General features: G+C 42.6%; 1 protein-coding gene across 12 annotated transcripts in view; it reads right to left on the reverse strand.

The window, feature by feature from the left end:
• Positions 1 to 24,671, reverse strand: part of CELF4 (CUGBP Elav-like family member 4) — an 876,733-nt gene that overhangs the window by 371,495 nt on the left and 480,567 nt on the right. For all 12 annotated transcript variants that reach the window (XR_015706128.1, XR_015706124.1, XR_015706127.1 and 9 more), the window contains exon 3: positions 19,805 to 19,853. Coding sequence is in view for 4 of the 12 variants with exons in the window: in XM_087763663.1 (XP_087619789.1) it covers positions 19,805 to 19,853 (49 nt within the window). In the remaining 8 variants the exon portion in view is untranslated. The remainder of the gene's footprint in view (positions 1 to 19,804; positions 19,854 to 24,671) is intronic.

Consider the following 24,671-nt stretch of genomic DNA (forward strand, 5'->3'; position numbering starts at 1 on the left):
GACCATTCACCAGACTGCTCCCTCGGGCATAGGTTAACCCTCTAGCCAGCAATCATATATTGACCTGCAGCCTCTGTTTTGCCCATGGGGTATGTTTTGTGTCCAGTCAACACTTCCAGGTCTGGGATGCAACTTCTGGTGAACTACAGAGGTGAAACTGGAATTCACATTGTTGGAAAAGAGTTCACTTGTAACTATTCTGTTTAAAACAAAAAGAAATTGGTCTTGGGGGCATGGTTGGGAGAAAGTTTGCAGAGAATGGAAATCCACAGTCCTGATGATGTTCCCTCAACAAGATTAAGCTGGGTTCAGAGCTGAGTGTGGATCAAAACCCAGACAGAGTCACACTTTCAATGTTTTTCTAATGGATTGCAGTAGTTGAATGTGTGGGAAGGGAAGAAGGGAAAGGAGCAGAGGAGAATGGAAGGAGAAAGGATTCAATATGTTGATCCAAATCATCCAAACTCAGTGGCTCTCAGACCCTTATTTCCTCCTTGCAGGAAACGAGGATTAAGATATTTCTTATAAACAGCTGAGTCAGAGGATCATCTATGTTATTATTTTTTCTTGGAGTGAATGTCCCTGTTTAAATTCTACAAAATAATAATAATTGAAGACACACAGAAAAGCTAGGTAAATTCCAGGCACCACAACCCATTGGGAATGAATACCATTTTCAAGTTATATTTGTTTTTACATTTGTTTTCCTTCTTTTTAGCCTCATACTTAAATATCCCCTGAAGGGAAAAAAATATTAAAACCTACAGAACAGCTGACATAAAGAAAAGGACTGAAAAGACCACCTGACTAAAGTGGTTATTATTATTCACCTTGTTACACACTCATACACACACATAGACATTAATCCTTAGCAACCTCTTTACTAACAACTTCTCTGACAGTTGAGAGCGTTCCACTCCAATAATAAGAATTTATTGCATTTTGTCAATAACAAGATCAAAATTGCCCAGGAGTATCCCTTCAACTCCAACAGGCATGTGTGCACCCAGACATTTTGTAAAACTTTCCTGGCTTGATGCAGAACTTACTGATGTCCACAGTGGTGTTAACATGAATGGTACTGGGTGCTGGATGAGATCTTCAGGTTTGTTTTCCATGAAAAAAAAAAAAAATATTAAACGTTCAAGCCTGATTCTGGCAAGTGGGAAAAATCCTCAGCCCATGGATGGAATCTTTTTTTAGTGAATTATAGAAATTGAACAATTTGGGGAGGTAGGGAACTACGCTTTTTACATTTAAAAATAAGGAAATAAAGATCATCACTAGGATAGATCACTCCAGAAATTTTTGTGTCTGTTTAACTCATGACCTACAGCTCCAGAAGATAAAAAGCAAATGAGCCATCCAAATCAAGAAATGTTGCCCATCCCAGATTCAAAGTTCTCACTGGTTCCAGACCTTACTAGTGAGTCTGAGCAAACGCAACAACAGCCGAGTGAGTGGAAGAATTGCACCCAAGTCCCAGCTGAATTCCATCCTTAATGACGCAAGAGACCTGCAGATGGGCATAACTTTCAAGTGCAAAGATGCCCATTACAGGTCACCATGGAGGAGTATGGAGGCTCTGGGACTGCAAGCCAGGACTTCCACCACTCAAGTTAAAGAACAAACTACTTCTGCAGGGCTACTGCCGGGAGTGAAAAATAACTATGGGGAATTGTTCAAGCAACCTCAACAATGTTTCTTGGAAACTAAGACCATGCACAGTTTGAGTTAAAGTCTGACCTGTAAAAATTTAGTTTCAATTACTGTAAGGGTCAATTAGTCTTGGGAAATATGTATTCCCGCTAAAAAATGATGTGATCAGTCCATCATCAGAACAGGTATAGCGAAGCATGGCCTGAGGAAATCTGGTTGCTGGAGTATTGCCCCTGGTTTCCTAGCTCAGTGGTGTGTTCAAAGGCTCACTGTAAGAATGGAAACTGGGAAGAGGGACTTGCATGAAACGTGGAAAGAAGCTCTACAAAACTCTCCCAAGCCCTCAGACATTTTTTTCCCTGTTATTTCAGAGAGCTCTGCCAGGTACTGGACAGCATAGAGATTTCGTCGGCTGTATGGGCCCAGGTGCCTTTATGGTTCTGTCCCTTTACCACAGAACATCTCACAGGGGTTGGTGGACATTGTCCTTGCAGCATATCAAAGAACAAGACAAGTAGTATTACTGTTTTAACATCAGCTGAGTGCAAAGGTGATTTTCCTTTGTGTTGGCTGCACTGCTAGATGGCAAAGGCTGTAATTCAATCCTGCTTGGCTGGGATATTGCTCTGAGGTCATTCTCCCCCCAGTGAGGCTAAGCTAAAAGTTTTAGGTAACTAGAAGTAACTCTGCAAACCTCTGTCCTCCTCCTGACTTGTTTCTTCACACAGTCAGGAAGCACTGGAGATACTTGAGACAGACATTCTTCACCTAATTCCTAGCTAGATGTTTCAAGTGAAGAAAATGAGATTATCTGGACCAAATAATCTAATTGTGAGGGTAGGGGTGAGAGATGTCCACAGAAAGTGGACTATCTTTAGCAAATAAACCTCAGCTGCTGCAAAAGGCCATGTTGGCAACACCTCCTGCTGCCGAGCTGCCTGCTCTTGTCTGGTTCATCACTTTGCACACATCTAGCTATAAAGAGCACGTCCATGGTGTGCAAGAGCACTCTGCAGAATCCTTGCCACCAGAAATACCCTCCTTGACACCTGGTGGAATTGCCTCCCCCTCCCTCCCCTTGTCTCCTCTCTTCTCCTGTTTTCTGTTTCCATTCATTGAGAAGGGATAGAAACCAGCTCTTTTTTCAGTTTCATCCTGTTGGTCTTCCACACATATAAACAACTTCTCTGTCAGGATAACATATACCAAAGCCTGCTCTAATGTACCCCATAGTAAATCAAACTGACTTTTAAGAACTGCTGTGGAGTTACTGCTTAGTCACCACTATTTAAAAAGAAGAAAACCTGGTCCTATTCTTTCACCTACTTGTTATAGCTTCTAGAAATTATGGTGATATTACCTAAGACAGAGGCAGACAGGCAGGCAAAAGAAAGAAATGAAGAAAGAAAAAAAAGAAAGAAATAAAGAAGGTAAGAAAGAAAGAAAATAAGACATTCCTACTTTCATTAAAAAGAATGTAGGAATGAATTCTAAAAAAAAAATACTTTGACAAATTGAAAATAAAACCAATAATTTTTCTGTAAAATTGCCACTGACTTCTAAAAAATCTAAAAAGACAAAGAACCTGAACAATGCTTGTGCACATACAGCCCACATACTACCTAGTTATGTGCAAATCCACATATTCAGATTAGTGTGATTTTCTTTGAAAGGAGGAATTAAACTGACTTTTCTTTTACCCAGAATGCTACAATGAGAACAAATATTGTAAGTATACACTTAAAAAAATCTTGATCTAAAGAAATAAGGGGAGGGAGGATTTTCTGATGCTCATGAAAAGCAGTAACTCTGACATGATGTTGATTTCAAGTAGCCTTTCTTTGAAATATGGGTTGCCATATGACTGGTACCATCTGGGGGTATATTCCAGTTGTTGCTTGATGCTGTCCTTGCAATAAAAGTGTTATATATATATATATATATATGTATGTATTTGATTCCACTGATTCCTTGCACTTTGTAGCCAAGGTATATCAACTCTACATCAAAAGTCTTTGCTAGAGAGCTTCACCTATAGGTTGCCTGTAGTACATTACACTGTATAATGTGAGCACCTCCATCCGCATACCTGTGTCCAGAGGTATGCTTGGTTAATGCCCAGAGATTTGACTTCCATCCAGGAATGCACAGGGATTTCAGAACTAAAGCTGAAGCACCATCTCTCCTGCAGCTAGATATACTGCCACACATCTGGGGCTTTGGAAGTCTCCTTCAGAGTGTGCTTTCCTGAACTTCACGATGAACAGAGACGCTTTGAGTAACAGCTCAGATTTGTTTATTCCACATGACAGACAAAATTCAACACTACTAATGCAAAAAGGTTTGGAAGAAGAACTGATACAGGCTGGACCATGTCAAAAGAAAATAAGATTTGTTCACACACCTTTCTGTGGTGGGTTGACCCTGGCTGGATGTCAGGTGCCCACCAAAGCCGCTCTCTCACTCCCCCTCCTCAGCTGGACAGGGGAGAGAAAATATAACGAAAGGCTCGTGGGTCGAGATAAGGACAGGGAGATCACTCAGCAATTACCATCAAGGGCAAAACAGACTCAACTTGGGGAAATCAGCTTAGTTTATTACCAATCAAATCAGAATAGGATAATGAGAAATAAACCCAAATCTTAAAAAACACCTTCCCCCCACCCCTCCCTTCTTCCAGGCTTAACTTCACTCCCGAGTTCTCTACTTCCTCCCCCGCAGCGGCACAGAGGGACAGGGAATGGGGGTTGCGGTCAGGTCATCACACGTCTCTGCCGCTCCTTCCTCCTCAGGGGGGGACTCCTCACACTCTTCCCCTGCTCCCAGCATGAGGTCCCTCCCATGGGAGACAGTCCTCCATGAACTTCTCCAACGTGAGTCCTTCCTACGGGCTGCAGTTCTTCACGAACTGCTCCAGCATGGGTCCCTTCCACGGGGTGCAGTCCTTCAGGAACAGACTGCTCCAGCATGGGTCCCCTGTGGGGTCACAAGTCCTGCCAGCAAACCTGCTCCAGCGTGGGCTCCTCCGTCTCCATGGGTCCACAGGTCCTGCCAGGAGCCTGCTCCAGCACAGAGTTCCCACAGGGTCACAGCCTCCTTCGGGCATCCACCTGCTCCGGCGTGGAGTCCTCCAGGGGCTGCAGGTGGATATCTGCTCCACCGTTAACCTCCATGGGCTGCAGGGGGGACAGCCTGCCTCACCATGGTCTTCACCACAGGCTGCAGGGGAATCTCTCCTCCGGCGCTTGGGGCATCTCCTCCCCCCTCCTTCTTCACTCACCTTGGTGTCTGCAGGGTTGTTCCTCTCACATATTCTCACTCCTCTCTTCAGCTGCAGTAGCACAGTTTTTTTCCCTCTTCTTAAATATGTTATCCCAGAGGCACTACCACCTCTGTGGGCTCGGCCTTGGCCAGCGGCAGATCTGTCTTGGAGCCAGCTGGCATTGGCTCTATTGGACATGGGGGAAGCTTCTAGCAGCTTCTCACAGAAGCCACCCATGTAGCCCCCCTGCTACCAAAACCTTGCCATGCAAACCCAATACACTTTCTTAACTCTGAAGTCTGTCTAAACAACCTGAAGATGTGATTGAATAACAGATACCAGCTTATGTTTGAACAGTACTTTTTATGCTGATATACCAGAACAATTTCATAAGCCTGTGTTATTTTTCCTGTTACCTTCAGGTACTCGTCACTGAAAAGCAGCCACCTCTGATGTTGTGCTAGTTGTTAAACAATGCACAGGAACTCTCCCCGGTGGCTTTGGCTGGGGAGGGAAGGGAAATGCAACAAGCAGGCTGACTTTTCTGCTGTGTGAAGCACTGTTGAAATCAGCAGAAAGGATCTAAGAAATCTGTCTGACATCCTGTTAAAACCAAGAAGCTGTTACTACAGGAGGCCTCTTGACAGGGCATCAGAGTGCATACACTGAAACAAGTTGCTTCATGGGCAGCCGAATGTGTAAACCCTCTTCCAATGTCCCTACCCCCATGAGTTCATTGATGTTTAATAAAAGATGGGTTTATGAGCACTAATGAGAACTCTCTGCTCTGCCTGGCTGCCTATTTTCATGAAATTTATAGGAACACAATAGCTTTGGGATCTCTTCCATCCCATCAACAATAGGTTAAATTACCCAGTGGGTTCAAAGCTCAAAGGAGGAGCCCTTGACAGATTGACTGATAGATGGGTCCAGGCACACACTTACAAACAGCTTGATTGTACAAGTCTGACTTCCTTTGGAAAGAAGAAGCAGGGGTTTTATTGGTCCCAGCCAATAGATAGGATAACTTACAGCAAATTGCCTCTTATTGCCTTCTTAAGAAGTTGCTTTAAAGACAACTCAATGGCAAAGCACCTTCTGGATTTTGATGATGTCACTTTAATGCCTCCCTGGGCCAAGTGTCCTTGCTGAGCTTGAGAAGCTATGATATCATCACTGGTGAAGGTGGTACAGCTGCAAGTGTGCTGCAAGCAAAGGTCTGGAAGAGAAGGAAAGCTTTTCAGAAGCATGCCCTTCATTTTAAAGGGCAAGGCCATGGCTTTGAGAAGGTGAACAATTTCTCTGAAGCATGATTTTGTTTGTGCTGCAGGGGTATTTACTGTTCTAAGATTTCCTGGCATTTGGGTGGTGTAGGTAGAAGAGATTTACGTAAAAAGGGGGAAAAAAATCAAACCTTCAAAGGAGCTTTAAAAGGACAATATCCCAACCCACTGTTTGGGAGATTTTATTTGGACAGAGGTGTTGCTGAGCCTTTTGTGACCAGACATTTGTACATGTTTTACTGCATGTTTGCATGGCTGCATACAGGAGATAATATAACTGACAGGCTAGTGATGATGGATTCCTACAGCACAGAGAATGCAGGGAGGTCAGGAATGGGGCTACATACTCTCCAGTACGCCAGCACCATCTTTTCCTTTTCTTCCTGCAATGCCAGCAGCAAGATTTTCTCCATCCACAGGGAAGATGCACATGGGTCGGTGCTAAGGTCCTGACAGGTTGGGCCCAGAGGGAACTCCCCTCCAAACTCCCCTCAGATGCACCCCTATGCTCTCTGATTCACTTTCTAGTATACTTCCAAAAGCCCGGAGAAGACTCATGCAAAGCTGAGGTGGGGAAAGAGGACAAAATGAGTAAAGAAGGCAGCCAAATTTAAGTAAGGCACTGAATAGAAGACATAACTTCTTCTCCAAGCTGTGTAATGAGGTGCTACTCCCAAACCACAATGACTCACTGTTCCTCAGTTTCCTTATCCATACACTGAGCAAGGCAAAGAGGCTGATTTCATCTGAAAGAGTCTTTGAGAGCCACTGACAGAGCTGCAGAAGGACTAAGTATTATCTACATCATCCAGAAGAGCAGCATCCATTTTAAAGCCATCTTTCTGCCCTTCTTCACTTTGTGGGTAAAGGTGAGGAGCTTTACATTGCTGGTACAGCAATGGGGACAGGAAGGAACTGCAGTTTCACTTTGCACCCCACTCTGTTCTTTTCTATGGTCAGGAATGGATGTGTTCACAACTGGCTTAGTATTTGAGGCATCGCTGAAGGAAGAAATGTCTAACTAACTGTGAAAAGCTACAAGAACTGGAGGACAGAAAAATACAAAGGAAAAGAAGAAAAAAAAACAGTTGGAAGCATACACACACAGAGGGAGAAATCCTTCTGCAAAATTTCTATGCCAGTTTCTGCAACACTCAACCTATTCTTTTTAACACCAACTTGCCAAAATAAACTATAGTTTGCATTTTCAGTGGTTGCTTTTTTGGCTGTAATTTTTCCTATGCTCACATCTCAAGCTCTAAATACATTTGCAGGCGGGGAAATGAATGTGTGCCCTTCTTGGTAGCAAATCCACTAACTGTCTCTGCACTTCATCAGGCTGTGAAAGGCAGACTTCACACTGTGAGAAACAGTCCAGGATAAATCAGCCCATTCACTCTCTTCATTTATCTTTTGAATGTCTTTTGCATGTGTTCAGATTGTATCACGGTGTAGGTAATGCTGAAAGACTCTTCAATATTTGCTTTTAATTGTTAGCTGTTACAATGTTCAGCTTTCAGAGAGAGAATGTGATTGCTGAAGAAAATCCAAATAAGCAAATACCAAATTGATGGTAAGAGGATGTTTAAGGCTCAGGTGTTAGGACTGTTCTCCAGGAAATATTCCATGGAGGCCTTGGTCCAAAGGCCACTAGATTCTGAGTAGCTTTGGACCAAATCCTAAATAGTTTCATGAGCACACACTGGTTTCAGACCTCATCTCTATACCTCTGGAGATTTATGAATTTTCACAGAGTACAGAGAAAACCTTACCCCCATTCAGGACCAGACTGGCTTCCCTGGCTATAGAAAGTCCTGCTGACAGTGAAAGCAGTTGTTTACATGGAGAAGATATCATTAAGAGACTAGTTCATGCATTTTACCTGTCAATGGGTAGAAAAAGAGCCAGACAAAATCACAGAAGAGAGTGCACATTACACCTTGTCAAGAAACCCTACCAAATCTAAGCATTTATGACATGCTTCTGCAGTGGTAATTGAGCATTTGGATTGTGGATACCCAGCCTGTGATTTTTCAAGGATGTCAACTGATGAATGTGAGGATTTCCCTGGATTTCCATCTTTACTCTGAAGGCAAAACATATGTAGTCTATGAGCTCTGCTGGCCATGGGCCAACCAAGGGCCATGCATTTGTTTATAATTTGCCTGGAACTGGTGAAGAACTACTTCTTGATATAAAACCAGCAGAATTGCATCCTGGACCAACATATCTTTCTCTTTTTCAAGGGTGCAGGAGAGGACAGTCTTATAGCAATCTGCTTGTCCCAAGCTTCATGTCTGGTAAAACAACCCATGGGTTTCCATGAGCCACTGTGAGGTGGGATCAGAGTCCTGTAACCTATTTGCTGATTTTCCCACATGCAATGGCAGGATCTTGGAAACAGCTGCTAGGAATAATGGAAATCTCAGGGTCGAATTGGCTTCAGGACTTTCATTTGAACACTTTGCAGGCAGGAGGACCAGCTATCAAAACAAGAGTCATGTGAAGTATAATATTTTACCCTGGCACTGCTAAATGACACCACTTGCGATAGCTCTTTCCCATTCTGCTAATTGAAATAGCAGCAGCGGGTACATATACGACCACTAATTCAATCCTTTCTCCTGTAAGCAATGGAAAAGGTCTCACACAGCATACTGCCTAGCACTCTTACTCTTCACTGCACCCTGAGCTATCGGGAGGCACAGATCTCCCTTGCTCCAAAGCAAGCAGTGATGTCCCAAAGAAGTGAAGAGATACAGCCAAGGTAACCCAGGCTGTCAGTGACAGAGCAGACACTTGAATAAAAAGTTCAGGTTGGCCGTTTAACTTCTGGGCTGTCCTTTTCTGCTCATAACAGAAGCAAGTGACAGAAGGAGCCCAGCAACATCCACCAGCTTAATAACAATCATTACTATACTAGGAGACCGGGTGGATAATGCAGTCCCAAAGCATGGACATGAAGTAATGTCATCAGCATTGGTATAAATAGGATGTCTGCATTTAATTAATAAATAATAGGCTGCAATGCTAATCTCCTTCTGCTAACTCTTTTCTGAAGATGCAATCTATTAATCACATGTCACTGCCAGCCTGGTCACTTCTTTTTTTAGATTCAAGACAGGAAAAAAATAGCTAGAAATAAATGGATCCTAAATACAACAGGGCAATTGAATAGCACAGCCAGCATTATGATCCACTGCTGATTTCAATCCTTAGCTACAAGTTTTTCCCCCTAAGGACAGATGTAATACTTTAAAGAGAGAGTAAAGTCTTGCGATGTTGTTAAAGGTCAGCATGTTACTAATGTCTGCAAAATGGAGGGTTTTTCCCCCCGATGGAAAATTCCTATGGAAATTCTGTCACTCTACAATGTCTGTCAACATGCAATAAGACCCATTTCTGTGGGCACTGGCTAAGGCAGGTGAGATATTCCTATTGAGATGGGGATGGCATAACTTTTTGAAAAGCACTGGAAATATCTCACCTGTTTGGCACATGGTGAGACTAGGAAGCTAGAAAGTCAAGGAGAACAAACATTTGTGTAGGTATGGAAATATGGTATGGGGGAAGTGACAGCACCGGTCATCTGGAACCATATAGAAGGAGTCATACAAATTGCTTCCTTTGCATGTGAATACCCACTTTCCAGGAAGCTTCCTTCTCAGTGCTCTGAATGAACTCCATTGCGTACATAGACACAATGAAGATTTTCACTTGTTCAGTTTCGGGATTATCACCCTGCTGTGCCTTTTCTAGGGTCTCTTTAGAAAAACCTGGAAAACTTTGACCCAGGAAAACATTGCCCCTCCTGATTTTTTTTTGGGGGGGAGGCGTGGGGTAGGGGAAGACGTGTATTTAGGTCAAAAAAGCAAGTTTCCATCCAAATTATTTTTATTGGAAAATATATCCTATCATCTCTAGTTGTTACACATAATTGATCGCAAAAATGTGTCTTTACTAATTGAACTGATTTTCAAAATGATTAAAAGCTTTTCAAAAAGTTCATCTCCACAATTCCAACTGTTTGATATCAAAGTTGTGCTAAAGCCTCAAAAGAGTCATTCTCTGGCTGAATTTCTTTATTCTTCAGTCAAATACAAGTCAGAAGTCTCAGCACAGAACGTCTGGGTGAAATTTTAGAGTCAGTTTATGCAAGAGGTTAACTGAGATCTAATGATTCCTTCTAGATCTAAAACCTATTCATTTCCTTTTAATCTAGCCAGAAACACCAGAAGAATGGCTAGTGCTCCAGTGTTCTGGCCTTTCCTCTCAAAGTCCAAACTTCAACAAGGGAACATTACAGGCTCTAATAAAACCCACATTGCCTTTAATACCAGGGAAGAGTGCTGGATCACACACTGAGATCAATGAGACACAGGGATAAATTCAGCTCATTGTAAACACTGGAGAATATACTTGCATCAGGATTTGAATTTCTGTTGTGAAACATGATGTTCGACCCCTGTTTTGTTCTAGGTGGCTCTCATCCCTTTGAAGAGGTTCCGGTAAAAAGACAGTTAGTATTCAGGGACCACTATATCCCAGTTTCCTCCTGTACCCTTGTTTCTCCCACAGTACCCATGGACCTGCCTCCGCTATAGTGAGTAGCATGCTAGCATAACAGGCTCCCTGTCAGTGTGGTGTGTCCCTCAGGCATCTGCTGAACCTCAGTTTCTTTTCCACTAGCAAACTTGTACACCAAAGACAGCTGCTTGGCCTTAGCTGTGACCAAATACGCCAACCAAGACCATGTGATATGAGTGTGCAGGAGGACGGTCCTTGTCAAGGAGGCCATCCTATGAGCTTAAGGTCTTGCATATGTTATTCAGGATGTCACTCGCTTTGTGTCAGAGGATGTGCCCCCAAAAGGAGCTTTGCTTGAAGGCCGTCCTTAACGTTTCCTTTCCTCAGGTAGACCCTAACTCCACAGCCCCTGTCCTGATGTATTAGTTTCACTCCCAGTTGTGCAACCCAGCACAATGTTTTTCCTCACATCTGGGGAGACACTATATGACAGGTCTGCATCCAGATGCTGTATCTGGTCTTATCTTTAGAGAGTAAGCTCTTAAGGAAAAGAGGGCCTCAATCTGTTCTGTATTGTACAATGAACCTGGTGTCATGGTTCATAACTGGTATCCCAGGCACTGCCACAAGGTAGAGAGTAAATAATTAGATTTCTCATCTAGGGAGTGGAGAGACTGCTTTGGTTCTGTCCAATCTCTAAAGTCATTAAACTCATACTACCTTCGTTCCCCCTTGCCTGAGGTTCTGGCCCATTCTCCCATATCTCTTCTTCATTAGCTATTCATAATAATAGTCATAGTCATTTTGGAAAAAAAAATCCAAGAAAGCAACTCATGCAATGTACCTTACGTTGTGGCAACATAATTTCATGTTAATTGGATGGCTGCTTGGAAGTGTTGTTATTTTGTGGTTTATAATTAATGCATCTGGCCATTCATCAACGACTCAAGAGATGGATAAAATAAGGATCTGGGGGAATTAATTACTGTAGTAAAGATAAGGGCTGGCAACCGGAAGATCACGTGCTCCACTGTGTAGCAAACACTACACATCAAGGTTATCCCGCCAGATCTCCAGCCGACCCGGGCTTTATACCCCCAGCAGTAGGCGTGTCATGTTATAAGGGGCGGAGACAAGGGAGGGTCGACCCTTAACTCTTTCCGTACAGCACGTGATCTTCCGGTCGCCAGCCCTTATCTTTACTACAAATTACCATTCATATAGCAGTTCATGGGCAGGAAGTATTTTACTAGCTATGAATTCCTGCATACTAGGTTTGATGCTACAATAAAGCATCCCTCAACTAAGGCCAGTCCTAATACATTTGAGTTACTTATCCCTTATTTTTAATACTCTTCTAGTCCTGTTCATTGAGCAATCTCAATTTGTGCTATGAAACAAACCTGCCCTGGCATGGGATGTTTCCTGCTGCAGTTCCCACAAGCATGAGCAGGCAGCATCTCCTACAGGAATGAGTCTGACTTGACTCCACTGTAAAAGTGAGACGTGTGAATGCCAAAGGCACTAGCCGCAAGAAATGAGCAAATAAAAGCATATCACAACCTTAGCAGGCAATGCAGGAAGGGTAAGAAGGAGAAGGGAATTCAAGTTACATAATTGATCAAAAGTCACGTGGTAGCAGAGAAAAGAACCGATATCAAAACCTCAAGGCAATGAGCTCCCCAGCCTCTCCTCAGGCTCTGCTCTAGACTCTCCTCCTTCTTGTCAGTAAACTATTAGCTTACAGATGCTTTATGGAAAATGTGTGATTTTTTTTTTCTTTTTATTCCCTTAATACCTCATTTTAAAAGGTTGTCCTTAGGACATGTGCTAGAACACAATGTCCTGAGGATCTTTTCCAGTTCCTATTGATGGGCACTCTTCCATCGATTTCAGTCACGATGAAAAGGGCAGACGTGAACAAAAGTTTGATGTCCCTTATATTCTTTCAGCAGGTGAGTGTGGAATGGAGCACATCAGCCTTCAGCAGTGTCATTGAATATAAAACACTACAGATGAGAATCCACCAGAGCCTTTTTTCTCCCCCAGAATTAAGTTTTACCGGACAGTGGAGACCACGAATGTGGTCATTCAGGGCCACTTTGAATTAACTGTTCCATTTGCATGCTGGTATATTCTCCCTGCTTGAAAATATGGCCTTGTGAGAACAACAGTCAGCTCTCAGTAGGGTCATGCAATTCTGAATTTCCACAACAAACCAGGAGATTTTCATTTCCCATTGACTGTAATCAGTTCCACAACAAGCCACAGCTAGAAAGAGAAGATTTCCATGAGTACTAAAATGGTCTTTCTAGATCAGGTTTATTTTAGGGCTAAAGGAAAAACACTACAGATTTTAACATATGTTCAGACTTGGAATAAAACCCAATGGACAGGTTTCCTTTGAACCCAGTGCATTTGAGCGTTGCTGTAGAAGGCTCCTTCACACACAAGGGGGTCTAAAGCTCGGCTCTGCCTTTCAAAGACTGTGACTTCACCTGAACTGAGAGAAAGGAATAATGTCCAAATCTAGGTGAGTTTGTTGATTCTGTCCTGGACTCAATGCATCCCTGGTGACATGAGAAGAAAACCAGGACATATAGGCCAGAGAGGTTCAGAGTGATGCTCAAGACTGTGGGATGACTAAGGTGGTCTTCGTGGTCCTAGGCTGAGCTCCTTCCCCAGCCCTTGACCAGATGGGCAGAGAGGTGAACACACTTCAAGACACTGACGTCTCTCCCTCCCAATACTACAGCATCTCTGACAGCCATTCCTCAGGATCCCACCCTGTCAATGACACTAAGGCTTTCTGTTGGTCCTGATGCTTCCCCAGCCTCTGAGGCAAGAAGGCTGTCTTTCAGTTTAATATCAAGATCTTTTGGTTAGGTTCTTGCTTTTTCTTTTTTCTTCAACTCATGAGCTCATCTCCTCTCCCAGCAGATTTTTTTAATAGAATATTAGATTATTTTTAAACAGTCATTCCTTCTCTTTACCCTTCACACAGAGATACTGCAACTTAGCACCAGTGTGCTCTTTGTTATTGGATATGTAATTAATAGAGAGAAGACATTTAGATTTGGCTGTGGTTTTCTTTTATTTTAATTCCTCCTGCAAGAAAAGTACAAAACATGATTAATCATGTTTGGGGCAAATCTCAGGAAGAGATGTATGAGACTTAAGAGGAGGATTTGGCACGGAGTTGGAAATCTCCTTTCAAACTGCAAGGGAAGATAAAGAGGGAGAGAGATGTTGTTTAAACTGTTGTGGGCACTGAGGGAAAGAAAGGGGAATATGAGGTCCTGGGTGTGGTAAATGATTTGTCCAGAGGTCTTGAGTCCAGACCTCATAAAATGTGAAGACAGGAGCTGTTACTGTCCAACTAGCAGTCTTAGCCTTGCAAGTGTAATGGTCACAGCAAAGGCTGGCACATGTATGCTATGTGACCTTTGCAAGTCCCTGTCTGTGCCTTGCTTTACCTGAGCTATAAAAGATTAGGGTGAGTCATACTGGGCTCATGGCAATGTTGAAAGAGTTAATGGGGATGTGTTCATGGAGGAATAAGCTTGGATCTTTTCCCCCAGCTGTGAGAAGGGAGAACATTATCTGTCTCCCTGGGGTGTTTGCCAGTGCCATCTGCCTGCTCCTGCTGAATGGGCGTGGGGACCATAAAGGAAAAAAGAGATGAGCAATTGAAGAAAAAGCTGTGGCAAGCCACATAAAGGTAGGTTGTATGGATTACCACCCAGAAACAGGACATTCCCTCAGACTGCTCTACAGCTTCTGAGGTGGGAAGTATTTTAAAGAAGCCCACCAAAGGTACAAGGTAGGGAACTGCTGGTAAAGTAGTTTCCATGGAGCTTGATGTGCCAGGCAACACATATGGCTCAAAGATGAGGAAGAGATGAGAATTACAAAGGTACAACTCTGATGCGTGCATAGTCCCAGACTGCAGGACTTCTTGCATGCAGGCATAGCCTAACCTCCAGCAGTGCAGGAGAGGAGATGCCGAGCTTTGCCAAGATTGCCATCTCCTTATTTACCCTTAACTCTCTTCCTCAGACCTTTCTGGTGGGCAACCAAACCTCCTCTTTGCAAAGCACTTCCAAGGAAGAAGGAAATAATTGTCCACAGCATTGTTATACCAGTGTGAAGCCAAATTAAGCTGAAGGCAAACCAGTCTTGCATGATTTCAGTACCTGAACAGGCCTGGATCTGGCTAGCACCTGGATGGGAATCTTCCTGAGAGGTTATGGCCATCAGCAGAAGCCACAGAATTCTGATCAGTTAAAGGGAAAACAGCTAAATGCCAAGTTAGTGGGACCTGGGGCTGTGTTTGTCACAGATAAACTCTGCCAGCTGCAGCAGAGAGCTAGCGAGAGTTAGAAATGGCCTGGATGAAATAAGAAATAGATCCAGATTTTTGTTCCAAAGGAAAATAGGGCTTAGAAACCATGGAGAAGCCATTCTGGCCCCATCATCATTGCTGAGCTGATAAATAAAGAATAAATAGGGAATAAAAAGAAACAGATCATAGTGCATGAACAAGGCACCACTGCTTTGCTGTTTACTGTAAATGAGTTCTTGGACATTTTGCTCTGAAGCTGGAATAAACCATAACCAAGCAGACAATTTCAGAGCCTGCACATTGAGTAATGGGTAGAGAAACGGTGCAAGTCAGTTGAAATATGAAGTCCAAACCTTTCAGCTGCTGCTGTCATGTCCCCCAAACAGCAGACAAAAAAAGACACACTGTACATGCCTCCCCTAAACATACACAAACAATTTTGCTTGAAAGCACAGACAAAAGCTTTAGTAGATTTGTGAAGTCTTGCATGCAGAAAACACTGCAATGTGATGAACTGCAGACTCTCCTGTAAATCTCTCAACACCCTCTCTGCAGGACATTGCATCCTTTCAACTCTAAGCCACTTTGGACTTTGCCTTTTATTTTCTTTAGTCCAGGAATCTTCTGCATCTGTTCCATAAAATGCAGGAGGACCCCAAAACCACCATGAAGTGTTTCTTGGTAGAGGCAACACCGTGCCTGGGTAGCACACTGCATGCATCTTTGCATGCCTTCCTTTACAGATCTTCCTTTGTCCTTTGAGAGGAATGTGGGAGCAATGGAGCATCTAAGCATCACTAATGGAGTGCAACTAGAGTAGCAGGAGAGTCCTTTCCCTTTAAAAAATGTTACTCCCTGTACAACCTAGTGGGACCTCGGGGCTGCGTTTATCATAAGTTAACCCTGCCAGCTGCAGCGAGAGTTGTCTAGTGAGAGCTAGAGATATTGTGGATAAAATAAGAAATGGCTCCAAACTTTTGCCCCAAACCACAAAACAGACTTGAAATCTTTCCCTAAGTTTGCAAAACTTTAAGTCACTGATATCTACAGACTATTTTTAGAGATGAATATGAGACAAGGAAGCAAGAAAAATCATCAACAATAGAATGGAAATAATAGAAAATTCTATCAGTTTAATTGGTATTTGTCATGTTCAGAATTTAATGTGGAGTTATAGCTTACATCCCTAAAAACATATTGGTGAAGTAGTTTCTGTATAGTCAAGCTAAATTTTGACAACACAAAGGCCAATGAGAGTTTTTAAGATACCCTTAATAGAGCTAGAGTTATACTCTGATTTTTTAGAATGAAATACAGAATTGCTGCCTTTTTATCACATTCTATCAATTCCATCACTGCTAAAGTCTCTATAAAATGTCAAAGGACTCTGACCTTCTGATCAGGTATTTGAAGCTTCATGAAGCATTTTGTAGAAGGGATACCCCTATATAACATTTTGTAGCTTGAGTAAACTCACATGCACAAACAGGCAGGAATGCAAAATGCAAAACTTTCCCATTAATTTAGACTGTTTCCCTAGAGAAATGTGCTGAGAATACATTCATTTCTAGTTCCTGTAAGATTAGGGAAGTGTAAATAATGCCAGTTTTGTTGAAAAAGATTGCGCTCTTTGTCTTGCTCCTAGTCCAATATGGGGATTAACAAACAAAATAATAAAACCAGCAAAGCTAATTAAGGGGCACTCAGCATTTCCATTTTGTTGGGTTGAGTGTAATTTGTGACAAGCAACATTTTGAATTCTTCCCCAAACCTAGATGGGTTGATAGTCTAAATTCTTGCTCACACACACTTAATGCTAACACACCCACTTTTGGTTCAGCTGAGAATCAAGACACAGGAAGGGTTAAAGACCAACAAAATCCAGACTCCAGAACAACAGGAAAAAATGCTGAGCAGAATTTGGTTGGGGGGGGGAAGTAAATTTTGGACTCCCATCAGCTTTGGGTTGGGGAAGAACTTACTGGAAAAGTCAAAGATTTGTGTTTTAGCAAAATGCAAGTATTTGTCTCTATATAAAACACAATCTCACTTCCTCAAGAATACTTCTCACTATTTCCAGTAAAAGCCTTCTTGCAAACTACAGTTTCAAAGAGCACTGCATTCCTTCTTTAATACCTTGTCCTGGCACCAAAACTCCCCATACGCCAGAAGATAGGGGTGTATTCAGAGCATGGGCTTTGAGCAAACCGAAGACTTGTGCTGTGCAGAAGAGCTGCTTCATCTTCCAAGCCCCCCTCTTCCCTCACGTCCCATCCCGATACACAGATGGGGTATAATAAGCTACAACTTAAGTTTCTTTGTTGTTGAAGTTGACCTTTATCTTGCAGCCCTAATGAAGTCTTTTGATGTGCTCCTAAGATACACGGCCTCCTTTTTAGCAGTTTGCCGTGCCTGCTTTAACTAGTGGGCTCACGAGGAACCTAAGTTTTCTTACAGTGCCTCCCTTGAGTGCCAATTGTTCTTTTCTCCCATAGTTGCCCTTGAGTCATGCCATCCTGAAACATCACCAGCCCAGCAGCAGCTTGTCAGTGGGGAATTAGGACAACGTGTCTTTCACACCAAGGATGAGTGCACCCACTTGGCCCCTGCATTATGATCACCACCAATAGGAGAAATATGGGAGTGGAGAGGGTGACAAAAGATGAGGTTTGTGTCTGTTGGGGAGATAATTAGCTAAAATACAATGGGGAGGGTACCAATGGTGTGATGGATAACGTGGAATCAAACCACCACTGGAGCCCTTTGCAGTTCAAACCACTCCTCCCGAAAGCAGCCTCTCTTAGCAAAAGAGTTTGAAAACCCTTCCCAGAAAGCCAGGCATGTGTTCTCTATTAGTGATTTGCATTAAAAAAAAAAAAAAGAGTGATTGGGAGCTACATACCCTGTAGGCACACTAAGCAAATTGGCCAGCCTAATTATTATTTTTTGGTATGTCTAATTAAATAGACAAAAGGCCCTCCCTTCACTCTCGCTGTCGGCACGTACTCCACTGGAATGTGCATAATGTTGCCTCGTTCGCTCAGGCAGCTGAGCCTTTCCCTTTTCCCTTAGGAGATCGGTGTTGACAACTGCCCAGACTGAGACTGACTCCTACTCAGACACAGAGCCAGATCATCAGATGGGAAGGGAAAGTGGGTAAATTGACCCGGTTCTATTAAAAACCACTGAATGATGATATATGATGTGACATGCCTTTGTTGCAGGTCAGAAACGTACCGTGGCCCTTGATAGCAGAACTTGCCGTCGCAGAGCCCATCAAGTACTTTCTGCCCAGTGTTGGCCAAATTCCCCCAAATTTACTTTATGGGAACTCCAAAAATGCAATATTTATCCCTGAGCTTTCTGGCATTTTTCCATCACTCAGCTCTTCTCCTGCTCTGCAATTACACCGCACCACAGTCCTTCCTCACAGAGCCTCTGTCAACTTGCCAGTTTCACCACTCTGTAACACCAGCTCTTTAACTACAAGCTATGTACAAAGTCTTCCAATGACTTGAGTCACTAGAGAGTTTCAGCCTCATACTGACACAGTCAAAGCCTCTGGAATCCAAAGCTTTCAACTGAAAAAAAAGAACACAATTTCAGTGCCTTTTTTCTGCAAGGCATTTTACTCCTTTTAAGTAGTTGTTGCTGGGGATTTCCACTAATGCCATCACAAAGATAGTCGTCCCATAAATGAGGAAGAGTTTACGTCCATGGTGGAAATTAAAGAGTTTTTACACATCTGAGCCACATCATTACTAAATGACAAAATCTACTCCCACATTTATATGATACATAAGCACTAGCGTTTTTACTGCATATATGGGCAAGAGCCTCTCCTTTTTTTCCACAAAGAGATAGAGAGGAAGGAAGCACCATGTCATTATGTGTATGCTTGTATACATGTAAATGTGCAGATATAAGAAAAAAATGCAGAATGGTAATTTATCCAGCATAATGGACCATCTCACACTTTCTCAGTGAGCTCTGTGTTTGATCTGACAAACGGGCCCCTATTAGAAGAGTACGGCGAAGTATCACCACATCAGTTCTGGTAGAAAACCTTTTACAGGAAACACCTTATCACTGGTGATCTATTGAACAGTCACTTAGCAAAGCCTTCCAAATCCACTCTGCAGGATGGAAAAGCAAAAGACCAGCTCCTGATTTCAACTACATCTGTGCAAATCCTGAATAACTCCCTGGGACTAAGAGAAGTCTTCAGTTTCCACAACAGGTTTATCCAGATAAGCTGATACAGGTGCAGAAAAGTCTGCTACCTCAGAATTTGCTTTTTCCAAAAGCAGAGTTGCTTCAGTCCAAGCAGAAACAACATGGTCAGAGAATAAAAATAAAATAAAATACCTGCTTTATCCCAACAAAATTAAACACCTCTGCAGCTCAGCCCAACATCATAGGTCTGAAAAACCTACATTGCCATCACCGCTGTTAAACTTTGTTAAGTAAGCGCCTGATGCTTTGCTTCTTAACAAGGCAATTATTTGTTTCCCAGGCAATCGCTGGCACCTGCCTGCCTTTTAAAATCAAATAATAATTGAATATGAGGAAAGCGAGATGAAGTAAAGGAGATTTAATAAAGAAAATCTTTGCTGCAGAGGCAATTTCTTTGGCAGTGATTATATTACTAATTGATCAGCACATTGCCTGAGAGAAGCCGGAGACAACAATTATACTTAGCACCGTGGCTGAAAGCAATGCAACTACCTCCTCGGCTTTCGCTGTCTGCTGGTTTCACCTGGATTGGTCTGTTCATCTGTAAGAAAGAGCAAAGAGAGACACATAATTACTGGTAGAATCAAACATTCATATACAGAGGCTTGCTTTGTTTTTTTACCATGCATCATAGTTAGCACCAGAATTTACTCCACGAGGTAGGGGGAAAGCAATTAGTAAGCAAAGAAGTAAATTAAGAGTACAGGCTGCTTCTTGGTCTGAGGTAAACCAGTGTCACCCCATTTACCTGACAGGGGCTCTGCTGAATCACATTGGGAGAGGGATCTGACTCATTTCACACAGGTCATGAAATTTTAAACATAAGTTCTTAAATTTCTAATAGTTTCCTCTGAAAACACTACTGTGTCAGAGCAGAAATGCTTTGTCAGAACATCAGGATCAGGGAAGTGTTAATTGCAAAGATTTTTTTGGATTAGCATGATGGAAAGAAAATGGAAAAGTGAATTCCACCTCCACTGTTAGCTCAGTAGGATAGTCACCTGTAACATAGCAGACTCCATTTCATACTTGGGGAATGGAGTTGGATCTGGTTTGTCCACATGCTGCAGAAGTGCTGGATATCGAGGGATTTTGTTGGAGGGAGAGGGTAGGATATGAGTCAAAACATCTCCCCCTGTTGCTTTTTCCTTTCTCACATTAGAACATAAGCAAGTATAAAAACCTTGCCATCATGCTGTGAATAGGGTTTATGTTCTCCAACTTATCCCTCTCTCTCTCAACAAGAGGATTGGGGACCATCATTATCCCCAGAGCTGCTCAATCCCAGGAGAGAAGGCAACAGCTGCCCACGATCATCTTCCCTGGTGGAGCCAAATATGATGTGGGTGTCTGATGAACAGGGGTGAGGATATACCCTTCCTGTTAATAGCTGGAGATGCAGATTGGATCAGAACCAGCTGAGATTTTCATCTGAAAGCCCTTCCCTGCCTCTTTCTCCATCACTTAAAGCAATCCAAACACTATGCAGATGGACTATTCAAAATATCTTTCTGTGTGTGACGACCCCTGAGTGGAATGAAATTATCCTTTAGATTTGGCAACCAAAGAAAGTGCAAGTTCAAATAAGCATCACAAGGAGCAGGAAGTCAGAAGGCACTGGGAATCTCCTAACATATTGCTTCCCAATAAAGTCAGACCACAAAGTGGCTGATGAGTGTCACAGGGTGCCTTCAGGTGATACTGTCCCTCCCTTATTTGTGGCTAATCACAGTTGGGTAGCAAGGCTATTAGTTTTCTTTTTTCTTTTTTTCCTAATTTCCCTTTTTTTTTGAAAGTAGTTCATAATCATTTAGATTTATTCTAATTGCTCTGCACACATATTTAGTAATAAAAAGTTATCAAGCTGGCTGACAAGTAGGTTAAGATGATGGAGAGCCTAGCAAATCCTGCTGCGTTGTTATCTCAAGAGGAAAATATACTTAGCCATAAACTGACTACAGTTAGACTTGCACTCAGGAAGAGAAGGATCAATGGCTCCAGACGCTACTGAGCAATTTCTGCTCTCCTATATGCCTGTATCATCCAACAAACTCCAGACAGTCGAAGTGCTAAAACCAACAAAGAATTTGGTACTGGACAAACCTTGTATCAGCCCCTGCTTCTGCAACTGTAAAGATCTGTTGCTGACACACGTATCAGAAGATATTAACAGGGTCGGAGGCGATGTACTTAGCAGCAGCAGGATGGACATCCTGCCATAGGGCTCCTGTAACCATATGTGAGCAGCTAGCTGTTACAGACATTTAAAGATCTGACATCACACAGATGAAGAAGGTAATTTACATCATGTAACTCCACATGTCTAAAAAGTGTATTTTTAAGCCACTCTTAAGATTGGTGTCTGAGATGAAAAGGATGAATGGTCTTCTGCAGTTCCTGTTCCTCTCCGCTGATCATAAAGGTAGCCTGTGCAGTTAGAGTTAGGTGAGATTAACCCCATCTTGGTTCTCACGCACAGGATAATCAAACCAAGCTACCCATTTACTGTGCTTTAACTTCCCCCAGCTGCTCAACCACTGCAATTGGTTTGTGTTTACAGCAGGTTGGTGTTGACACCATCCATGTGCCAAGGTCTGACTTCAGAGCTGTTAACTTTTGACAGCTGCACTCATGCTATATATTATGGGTTCCTAATGTGGACACAATGGCTAATTAACTCCAATGGTCAGAGGAGGGTGGTCAGAGGTCCCTGGTGCTCACTCCAAGACAGCCAGAACCTGCATCCCAAGCAGTCAGTAAGAGAAATAGTCACAGTAGCCAGGAATTTATAGGAGGTGTGCTGCATACAGCCCTGAGAGGCAATGTCTGGAGTCCAAAATGGACACGGCCTTGCAATGCAGAACACTCTATAAATCTACCAACATAGGTACTGATCTGAAGCCTGTTAAAGGCCATAAAAATCCCCACTGAACTTGAGTAAGCTTTGGATCCAGCCTTTAGAAAAACTAGACAAAGCTCTTCCTACTTGTTGTTGAGTTGGATGTGGTCAGTTTGCAAAAGGCAGAGATCATCAGACCCTTTAGCAAAAATGAGAGGAGACTAATATTTGTTTGGGTTTTTTTTTTTTTTTTTTGTAGATTGTGGCATGAGAAAAAGAAGACAAGTGCCAAGAAAGGGAAAAAAAGAGGGAGAGAATGAGCATTCAACAGAGGAAGAAAAAAACAGGGAAATTAATAAGTAAAAGGCTAGTATAATTTAATGTACACTATGATTTATACACTTGACAATTTCTTTATAGACCAAAGAGAAAGTGCTGCCTGCACAGAGCCCATAATACAAATTGAGATCATCTTGACATGAAAGACACCAATTACAGGGAGAAACACTGAGAAGAAAATAATTAAGTTTCCTCTCTCCATCTATGGAACTTTTTTTTTTTTTTTTTTACACAGACACTTTAGGAGCAAGGAGCTGGCATGGGGAGCAGAAAAGGGCTAAGTGGGGAAATAAAATGGCAGAAAGATGTACCTTCCCCAGTCTGGGGAAATGCCTTCTTGGGGAGAAGGGAATTCAGAGGTTCAAGCTCTCTGCTTATTCTTCAGCTGGGAATTGTCATGGGTTTAATGCAAAGAAACCAAAGTTTATACTCCAAACTGCAGTCTTCTGAATAGTGGTTGGGGGAATATTAATATGAATATCTTTAATATCTGTCCTGTCTTGGTGGACCCTGAGAGTGTGCTAGGAGAAAGATTTGCCAGTCAGTAAATCTGATTAATATCATGTGTATCCACATGGGATCATAGGAACTACAGATGTGGCTGTGGGGTTTTATTGATCCCTATCATTAAGAGTCTTCAAAAGAGATTTGGCAACATGGGGAAAGACCTAGATAGGCTGATCCAGCATTTGAACTGACAGATGAACTAGATGAACTCTGTTAGGCTCTCTTCTAGGATGTGCTATGCTTCTGTCCATTGCAATGGTCCTTCTTTCCTCTGCCCATGGATGCTCTTTGTGCTCTCCTTTGAAATATGATCATGGATCCTTATTCTATATTATCCTTGTTGGGCTGCCACAGTGAAAGTAGTATACTGTTTTACCATTAGTTAACCCAGAAAGAGTTTACCTCCTCTTTAGCCTCCCTCCTGTCCTTTAGGACCTGAGTAAAAATTTTTATTCTCTATATAAACTGTGAAGATTCCTGACATTATGGTTCCAGAATGCCTAATACTCATAAAACCATGATAAATCAGGACAATATGTTTATCCTCATTCATGATTCAGAGTCCAATTTGGCCACAAATTTACTTTGAAGTGCCTCACTCAACAGCAATGCCATAACAGAGGTGTGCTGAGGACCACTGAGGCACAAAGGGATTTAGGCAAGAGCCAAAAAATTTAATTTGGGTTTCTGGTTACATATGACAGACCCAATTTTCAAAGGGCTGGCAAGCGGATGGCAAACCAGAGTTTTATTCACAACTGTGTTCCCAGTGTGGCCTCAGGCAAAACCTGTCTCAGATTCCCTGTCTGTATTGGGAAATATGGACACTGGGTACCACTACATCTGTGAATCGGCCCCATTTCAGGAAGAGGGGTTGCACATCCTTTTTCTACAAGTGCCATAAGTGCTGGGGTTGATGAAGGAGTTAGAACTTCAGGTGCATCACACTTCTCATTTTTGTTTGATCCTTTGCACATCCATCTCTGCTGAAAATCACCTTTACTATCACCTTTGCACACCTTGGACAAGATGATCATTCTTATTACACTTCATACCCTTCATTTTGGCTTTCCTTCCTTTTGCCTAAAATAAGCCCATTCAAATAATGCCAGATGTCATCTTCTCACACCAACGTGCCACTTGCCCCACCTACCCCCACCTCAGTCCTCCCTGCAAACAGAAACACGACATCATTTTTCATGTCCAATTACAGCCACCATGGTGCCACTGTTAAAAGACAGCGCAGGTACTCCTGGCAAAAAGGGTTTGAGTTACAAGAAGCGAAGAATTACAGCAGGCCCTTTTTCAATTCTCCACAGAAATGAAATGTCAGAACTTGCTGCTGTATTTTTCTCAGCACCATCAGCGACAGGCCACTTCAGGAATTATACAGGGGACAGACACTTTTCTGCATCATGGGTTTTTTTTCCTAAGGTTGTCGTTTTCTTCCCCACCAACCTTTTTGTGTTCCCTCTGGCTTTGATATTAATTTAGAGCAGGTAGAAGGATCAGCTGGGAAAGAAGAGTGGGAAGCAGAGACAGATGATTTCTCACTGTCTCCATCTTTCTTCCTCTCACTATTCTTACTACCCTTTTCTTTTTTGTCTCACTCACTTTTTCATTAGTCATTAATATACCTGGTGTTTTTAGCCAGGACTAATGCTTTATCAGGCT

Source organism: Nipponia nippon, unplaced genomic scaffold (genome assembly GCF_047370975.1).
Source record: "Nipponia nippon isolate SJK-2023a ecotype South Korea unplaced genomic scaffold, ASM4737097v1 scaffold_29, whole genome shotgun sequence".
Taxonomy (NCBI): Eukaryota; Metazoa; Chordata; class Aves; order Pelecaniformes; family Threskiornithidae; genus Nipponia; species Nipponia nippon.